Source organism: Corvus kubaryi, unplaced genomic scaffold (genome assembly GCF_017639235.1).
Source record: "Corvus kubaryi isolate FWS band 111438036 unplaced genomic scaffold, C.kubaryi_AGA036_p1.0 70, whole genome shotgun sequence".
NCBI classification, from domain to species: domain Eukaryota; kingdom Metazoa; phylum Chordata; class Aves; order Passeriformes; family Corvidae; genus Corvus; species Corvus kubaryi.
Window position 1 is genome coordinate 4,162,521 of NW_024582058.1, and position 9,178 is coordinate 4,171,698.

At 45.0% G+C, this 9,178-nt stretch overlaps 1 protein-coding gene across 1 annotated transcript; it reads right to left on the bottom strand.

The window, feature by feature from the left end:
- Positions 1-2,126: 2,126 nt before the first annotated feature.
- Positions 2,127-9,098, bottom strand: PEX13 (peroxisomal biogenesis factor 13). The gene is made up of 4 exons (XM_042049359.1): positions 8,918-9,098; positions 6,242-6,939; positions 5,684-5,809; positions 2,127-5,444 (listed from the first exon to the last, which is right to left on the bottom strand). The coding sequence occupies exons 1-4, from the start codon at positions 8,983-8,985 to the stop codon at positions 5,149-5,151; spliced, it is 1,188 nt and encodes a 395-aa protein (XP_041905293.1). The 5' UTR covers positions 8,986-9,098; the 3' UTR covers positions 2,127-5,148.
- Between the last annotated feature and the right edge of the window lie 80 nt (positions 9,099-9,178).

The following is a 9,178-nucleotide window of genomic DNA, read 5'->3' on the forward strand; positions in this document are numbered from 1 at the left end:
GCAGCGGCGGCGGCAGCGCCCCCTCCCGCCCCGCGCGCGGCGTCCGGTCGCCGCGGCAACGCGCCGCCCCGCGCGGCGTCACGGTGACGTCACGGCGCGCCTCGGACAAGCGACGCGGCCCGGCTCGGTCCCGGTCACTGCGGCGGGAAGTGGGGGCGGACACGACACTGCTCCGGGCCACCGGTGACGTCACGACGGCCTCGCCCTCGCTCCGTGTGACGTCACACCGCCCCCCTCCCTGTGGTGCTGCACCCCCATCCCGCCCAGCTCAGCTTTCCGAGCGGAACCCCACAGCGGTAACTCTGCTTCTCGCAGTCAAAGTTCACCGCCGCATTCCCACCTGCCAGAACCCTACAGGGAAGGAAAAGCCTGGCCACGAGAAGTTCTTACCGCATGCCAAAACAACGCATCAGACACTAGAATCAGTCTCGCTAATAAGCTCGCTAATAAGCACAGCAAATTAATTAAGCGGGAATGTGTTAACGCACTCCACGCTCCCACCAAAGAGAAGGAGCCTCCGTTTAAGCTTTCCCAAGTTTTCAGCTGATGGAAATACTTGATCCACTGTGAACTATAAAAAACAGTAGCAGAAAACTGAAATTAGAGATAATTACACAGAACAGCCCAACCACTGGGAGTGGCTCACCAGAGTTACTCTGCAAAGGCTCAGACAGTCCCAATCCTGTTATTTCACCCACACAGTTTGATTCCTACTGCATGTCTACTACTGCATCAAGTATTCCCAAACATTTTTAAATTACTTCCTGTGAGAAGCCACCCAAGCCTGATAAAGACCAGCCCAGATCCCCATTTCCCACATAACAATCCTTCCCAATCATGCCACACGTAACTTTTGTTCCTTTGTGGCAATTTGGCAAAAATCGGGGAAACGAATAATTTTTTTTCCGAAAACCTCACTTGGAAATTCTGGAATAACACAATGAGGACAGTAGAATGCAAGAAAAGCATAGGAAAATTCAGAAAAAATGTTTTTACCAACCTAGAGAAGTATCTGAAATCTAAATTCTCAGTCTGAAAGCTTCCCTTAGGTCTCAGAGAAAGCAAAGCCCACTGATTTCATACCACCCCACAGCCATCCACAGAATTAGCTAACGATGGAGTATTGCTGTGATCTGATGACATCCACTTATTTCATGATGAATGGAAACTGGATGGCGTGCCAGAGAACTGGAACACGGTTTTTTAATCAACTTGAGCTATTAGGCAGTTCAGTCCCCCTCTGTTGGTTTTTTTAAATGAGGAAAAAAAAAAATCCGTATTTGAGAATAAACAAAAAAATCAGTATCTTAAATTTTACTCATTTGCTGTTCTAGAGACTGTGCTTGATCAGTTACAATCATTCAAAGGTACCGGAACTATCTTTTAGTATTTTTCATTTCTAAAACCAAAACCCTGTGTTTACACTCTGACAGCATCAATAATCCCTGTCATTTGCTTGAGTCTGGTAAGTTTTGTGACTATTGTGAAATTCAGGGAACTTCAGTAGCTCAAAGCAGGTAAGAAAGATGCAGGGGTGCCCTGCACTGACATCATGCCTCTGTTACCAGTCAAACCAGTTACACCAGTACACTTGTTCCAAGGAGAGATTATCCAGCTGCTTAAAGGCTGAGCTCCACGTGGCCGCAGAACTCAGGGGACAGATTTATCAGCCCAAAGCTGCTTCACATTGCTCTGCAGAGGAACCAGTCCAAGACACAAGGAGAAAGGAAAAGGATGTGTCTCACCACCTGTGGAGACACACAATTACTGCTTGCCATTACAGCCCCAAAATGTTCACCAATCTCAACACTTGGGCCACACCTGCATGGATAAAAATCTGGAAGGAGTTACATAAGAACATAACTTTTTGTGTTACGTTTTGCAGAACAAGTACAGTTCTGCCATGATTGCAGTCAAGAGTATTTCTACACTGGTGCATCAAGAAATTCCTCTGCTGGTTTCCAAGTTTGCACCTCCTCTGGAAGACTTTCATTGCAAACAGATCAGATTTGTAAGAAACTGCATTTGCTTTGTATTTACCCCACTAACAAATTTCACCAAGACCGCCAAGTGAGTCAGAACAACCTTAAAATCTCAGATGGAGTATAATTCCACACAAGGAAGCGTTTTTGAACCTGTGCAAAAGTGGCCAGTTTATTGGGTTTTACTAGGCAAACTGAGTATTTTAAATTTATTATTCAGAAAGCTGAACAAAGCTTTGACCCTGTGCATGTTCATGCTCTGTTTGCACCCAGAGAACCACTCAGACATGGAATTTGTCAGTAGCTCACATATTCAAGCAGATAATGGTTGACCTACTAAACAGGATCAGTAAGATTTCAGTAAGAATAAACTAAAACCTTATATAAACAGATGTCAAAGCTCTGTTACAGACTTCCAGGTCTGCTACAGGTATATAAATACTTCCAAATAATAACACAAAGGTAACCAAGTATGTACAGACCTCAAAATAAGAGCTGATTGCCTAATGCTTAAGTTAAGCGGTATTTCAACAACCTCTCTTTTCTGATCTCCTCTTCTACACTCTCCTGTTGCAGCCACACCTGCTCCTTTTGGTCTTCTCCCCTTCCTAAAGTTGTGCAAGTCTTGAGCAGCCTGTCCACCAGCCTTCCTTTTCACCCAGTGCTCATTTAGGTCTTTTTTCTGTAGCCTGACACATGGACAGAAACAGACAGTGAATTGTAATGTGTATTTTACTTCAATTAACTTTAATACCCTCCTGCAATCAGTACAATTAATTGTGAGTTAAATAACTAAATTTCCTCAGAGCCTTCTTTTCCAATTAAAGTAATTGCAAGACTGAAAGGATCAAAATTCTTGTTGAGATTTAATAGATACAATGATGATGGCGACTTGTAGGCTAAGTAAAACAAATATAAAGACAACTCAGGTAAGAATAACCTATCTTCCTCTAAAAGAATTGTTATCAAAAGAGTACGACCTGAAAGTGAAATTAAACTTGTCTTTCTAAAAATGAGACTTAAAACATTCCAACAAACATCATGGCACTGCCTTCTCAACTTGTTCTGAGCCAGAAAACAGAAGAGAGAACAGGAAAAAACCAGCCAGAAAAACAAGAAATCTACCTGAATGGATACTCTACCAAAACCCACAAAGTTTGGGGTTTATTTATTCATTCATTTAAAGACCCTTCCTCTGACTGAAATCTTTCACTGCCAGAAAAGAGGCTGACAGTCCATTAATTACATCTCAGGACATTAGTTAATTCCCTCCAGGGACACACTCTGCACACAGAACTGTACATTTGATGCCCCCCTTCCCCCTTTTGCCTCTCTGTATTTTAGCTTTCAGATTTTTTTTTTGCTATTTTCACTTCAACAACAGATATAATTTTCAAATACAGATAATTTTCTTCTATGCCCTGGTACACAGGGCAATGTCTCAGGAACACGTTCTGTTTTAAATCTATTAAACCTATTTTCAAGTTTCTCATTTGCCCTTTAACTACTCTTTCCTTTACAGCTGCACTTGAAAATTGAACAATTTACTATAAATTATTCTAATCACCATCTCCCAATACCTGAGCACAGCCACTTCAATGCATGTTCTATTTATTAATAACAGGCACTCAGAGATTACTTTAAAATCAAGGTTCCAGCATAATATCTGTCTTTTCAGCCACCCTACCTTGATAAAATTGTGTTCATTTCAGGTTTTTTTAGAGTTTTGTTGTGTTGAAGAGACTTGTAAGAACCCAAGGCCAGCAAATGCAATTAAAATATAAATACTGAAAGCTTTGTTACCACATAATGGGTGTTGAAGATCCCTGTAGGAATAATCAAACTGAACCTTCTCAATCAATTAAGCAAAGGCCTGTGCCCTACTTATATTTTCGAGTACCTTTAAAATAAAACAGCTATTTTAATGATTAAGATAAACTTAGTTATTTAATCCACTGGTGTAACCTTCAGAAATTCGACATGTTATACATACATACTGCAAGGGAAAAAAAAAGTTTTAATTATCTTTGCTTCATTTAACAAAAAACCAGAACAGTATTTCAAGACAGAAGTCTCAAACACTCATTTGAAGAAAAGACTCTGAACAGTCTTAATATTTTTATGGCTTTTGATAAACTGGAGCCCTCAAATTTTATGGGCAGATGCAAAATTTACCACCTGAAAGGCAGCATAGAAAGTTTGTCCAAGACCTTCTCTAACTGAGACAATTAAGTAAGAAATGTTACTTTTTCTTTGATGTTCCAATTAATTTTAACTTCCCCCTACTCGAGGCTTTCCTACTGCTTAAAAATGCAGGATAGATATCCTAACACTCATATCAAATCAATACAGAACAGAAATAGGCTGAGATGCAGATGGCTGCTGATAGACTGTGGACAGGCAGCTAACAGGCTGCAACACAAAATGGCTGAGAGTGATGCAAAGTTAGTTAAGGGAGTTAACAGCTAATGAGTGCCTGACTGCAGAACACCCTTTCTTCTGATGTCTTTTAATAAAGAAAAGAGAATAACTGAACTACTGGTGATGCCTCACTGTTATCCCTTTGTAAACTCTCTTTCTCCTCCCTTCCTCCCAAGTCCCTTTTTTCTAAGAGCTCAGTTCTTTATGACAGAACCCTACTTCTTATGAAAAGCAACTCAAACCTTTTAACTATTCAATTGTGTAAATCTCCTGCAATTCTCCCTCCTTTCAGAGGGAGACAATGTGCTATTACTCCTTTATGGTTCTGTGTGTGAAGATTTGGAGGACATCTCACAGAAATCAATCTTCCCTTTGCACATCTATTGAAGAGGCTTCTTGTCCAGCAAATATTCCTAGGAAAACTGGGTGTTACTTTTTCTCCTAAACAAGAATGGCAGTCCCTTATTTTTTTTTCTTTGTTTGCTTTTTTGTAAATGCCTCACTTCTCCTATCTCAAGATCTCAGAGTTGCTGCCAGGTGGGTGGATAGAATCACTGATGTACAGCCTTAGGTGAGTCAAAAATAAATACCACAAATTTGAGCAATCATTTCTCCATCCCTTCACCAGCCAGTAGCAGCAATAACTGGTACAGACCCACCAGTGTTCCACTACAAACCAGATTTTCAACAAACCCTAAGTGGTATCAATAAAGCACAGTTCAGTTGCTTTGTTGATCAAAGTGCATCAGAGTTCCTGCTTCTCTCCACCAGCCACAGCGGAGTCCGACGCAACGGGAACTTTGCTACTTCCAGCAAAAACAGTTTCAAAAGCAGCCTCCTGCTCCTCTAAAGTCACAGCAGCAGGGGCTCCCCTGACAGCTGTGCTGGGAAAGGCTGGCCGCTGCTCCGTAATCCTTTCCAGGTCCACTGTTCTCCTACCTCTTCTTTTGCCCAGGACTTTGATGTAATTAGCTGGCACGAGTCCTGTTGTTTGGCCATCATAACTAGCCAGAAGCCAACCACGGATCTTGGGTTGTTGTTCTGAAGAAGAGAATGCAAACGCTTCAAGTTACAAAACAATTCAACAAAACGGAACAAAACTACTCATTAAGTTTTATTAGAATGCAAGTAATCATTTAATGGGGAGAAAAAAAATCCGTGTGGGTGAGAAATTTGGTCCAATAAAGTGGTTTGGGAGTTTTTTGTTTTAATTTTCAAACTCCTACAGTATAGCTTGCTTCCCATGTGATTAGGAAGTAAAGCCAAAATTAAAAGTTTACCTTTGGGTGCTAATCTTAGCATGTCACCAGCACGGAAAGAAATTTCTTCTTCTGAGAGAGCATTGAAATCATATTCTGCTCTTCCAACCACATGGTCATCTTCTCCACTTGCCCAGTTACTAGACACTGTTTTCAAACACAAATCACAAGTTTATCTGCTTTGAGTTACCAAGTTTGGTTTGTTTTTCAAAGGAAAATGAAGAAAACACTTTAACTTCCTTGCTAAAACTTCTCCAATAGAGAAGTGACATGAAAAGCAAGACTTGTTGAGTAAATCCAACCAACAATTCTCCCACCCAACCCAAACTGCCACACCTAATAGGAAGGAACCAGAACAGAGAGGAACCACGATTCTGGAATCACAGAAAGCCTCAGCATGAAACCACATCCTAACTCAACAACAGGCAGGCTGTCACTTGCACCACATGCCTAAAACTCAGTACCGTGCCCCAGTATCTATTAATTACCACTGCTGTAGTGTGAGATTAATCACTATACAGGCAACAACAAAAAGAACAATACAAGCTGCACTTCTCTGGTGCTGCAGGTCATCTTTACCTGTTTCTTCCTCACTGTAGGTAGAAAGCAGCTTCCAAATCAGGTAGGGGCCTCCCATTATAACAGCAAAGAACAAGAAAATGGGCCAGGATTTTGCAGAGTTAGCCACCTTGTCTTCAAGGCCAGCACGAGCTACTTTGCCCTCACTCTCAGCCCACAAATCCTCGTTCTCAGAGCTCTGCTGCAGACCCAGCAAGCGCTGCAGGCGTTGGTAGAGGTACCTTATAGTTCTCACTAGAGCAAAAGCTGAGAACACCTTGGTGAAGTGAATTTTGAGGCGGGAGAAGTGGTTGGCCACATCCAACACAGCTCTGAAGCTGTTGTAGACTGCTGAGAAGGTTGCGTCCATCATCATGCTGACCGAGGCAAAGGCATGCACGATGCTCTCGATGGACTGAAAGGCACCTCTGCTGCTCTCCTCAGCCTGCTGGACGAACCTGCTGGGAGGAATGCCATCGGCACAGAAGCGGTTATAGCCCAGACCGCCGTAGCCATAGCTGTAGGGACTATAGCTTCCATAGAAAGAGGTGCCATATGAACCATAGGCTGGAGAAAAAGAACTGCTATAGGCTGGCCTGAAAGTGCTCAGGCTGCTGCTTCCCGTTTGCTGGGATGGCCTTGGCAAAATGGGTGGAGGGATTCGTGCCACTGTGGGTTGTCCGGGCCTGGTCAGCAGGTTGTCACCCAAGTCAGCAGACCTAAACGAATTCAGATAATCAAGATCAGCACCCAAAGTTTAGTTTTTCCTTTCCACAGAGCCCTCTGCTAACTACATAAATACCATGGTGAGTTTCAGTAGTGCTGGGATAGGGAAGTTGGGAGCCAAATGCTCGGTATGCTGTACAGCGTTGGCTGGAAGTAAAAAATCTGGTCAGGAAACACAGACTTTACGGGGAATAAAACCCCCATGATGAGATATCCAGTGTAAACATGGAACTGGAATGTAAACATGGAAAAGCTTTGTCTATTTATTGTATAATTTATTATGTATTTAATGTATCAACACGTGAAATACACAACCCAGAGCCATCAAACCTGCTGCTCTAACACCCAGGGTCATTCTTCTGCACATGAGAGCCTCTCATAGGCCCTGAGAGGAATTTTTAGGAACTTTCCAATCTGAAAGCTTTATTTTCAACACTTGTTCCCAGCTCTTCTATACAATGAGCCAATGATATAGCAGGAAGGAAGTTTGAGAGCTCCTTTGGATCCACTCTTAAAGGGTGGCATGACCCAATTGAGAATCTAAGTAATTATGCAACAATGTGTGCAAGGGCTTTGGGGTCCCCAGTTTCCTTCTCTACCCAAACTACCTGATCACCTTTGTGCAGATTGTCAAGGGGTTGAATCTGCTACTGGTAAGTGTTGGCAGAAAGAGGTATTATGACTCCATTATTTGTACTTAATTGAGTAATTTTTCTTTTCCTTTGTATGTCCATAAGTTTAAATCATTTTACCAACACCCTTTGTAATAAAACTCTGCAAGTACTTGACTGGCATTTGACTTCTGTCAAGCAGCTTTTTGTCCAACTTCTGCCATTTCAATAAAAATATATGTTTCATCCACATATTATCACCCTAAAAGTCAAACATTTTATTTCCCATGCTTACTGCCTCATCCCATGACTTCCCAGAAAAAAAAGAAGAAAGTCAAGCTGGAATGGCTACGGAGCTGCTGCTTGCTAAACTATTTCCATACAAGGCAGGGAACAGCTTCCTCTCAGCAAAACTTACAGGTTTCCACAGCAAAGAATCACTGCTGTTTTTTCCATCACAGACTGTAACTCTCTCAGCGGTTGAAAACAGGAGGAAAAATAAGTTATTATCCCAGCAAACAGAGCCACTGTAACTCAGTAAGTCACACTACAGTCCTCTCCCCAGTAGTCAGCTTGGGACACCACACTTTAAAGCTGCTTGCAGCCATTTAAAATGTGGTAAATAAACCCAGAATGGAAAACTAACACCAAGCTTCTGGCTCAGCACGCTGCAGGCTGCAGAGAACGCAGCGAAGTTTCTGCTCAATGTTTAGTGTTGGGCCACCCTTTTGCCCAGTTTCAGCTCTCTGCGATTGCAATCACCAGCACCAAACGAAAAACAAGACGAGTATTCAGCCACCGAGCGAGCTTTCCTTGACTTCTCATGAAAAGGAAGGAGCATACAAACACTTTCTGTGCATCCTTCTCCACGAGCCGGTTGGGTTTTCTGGGAGAGCTCCCAGAAGATGGGAACACACACGAGACTGGCAACACACAGGAATGTTTTCCAAGTGCTGGGGGTGACACGCAGCTCCCCCAGTGCTGCAGAGGCTCGGGGGCTCACAGAGCTGCACAGCGGCCAGGAACGGACTGTGAATGCCCCAAGGAATGGACTGTGAACTCACACCGGTGACAACACAGCTCTCCCTTCCCCACACCGCACACGCAGCTTCCCTCAGGCGCCAGCGGGGTTTGACTCGAGCCCCGCACGCCGAGCCCACCCCTCCCCGCCCGGCACAAGCCCCTCACAGCGCGGGGCCGCCCCCGGCCGCCCCCCCCGACCGACCCCCGGGGCCGCGCACAGCGCCGGCCGGGCCCGACCTTTGAGCCCGCCCCAGGGGAGCGGGCCCGGCCGGCCCGAGGGGGCGAACACCCATGGCCGCCGCGGCGGGGACACCCGGGGAGGGACGCGCGCACTCACTGGAAGGAGGGCGCGGTGCCCGGCAGCCGCCGGGACTCCCAGGGCTTGGGCGGCGGCGTCGCCGCCATCGCACCCCCTCGGCCCCGCTCGGCTCCGCTTCGGCACCGCTCGGCTCAGGCTCGGCTCCGCTTCGGTCCCGCTCGGCTCCGTTTCGGCACCGCTCGGCTCAGGCTCGACCCCGGCTCGGCCTCACTCGGCCCCGCTCGGTTCGGGCTCGGCCTCGCTCGACCCCGCCCACTGGCAGGCACCGCGCGGGAGCGC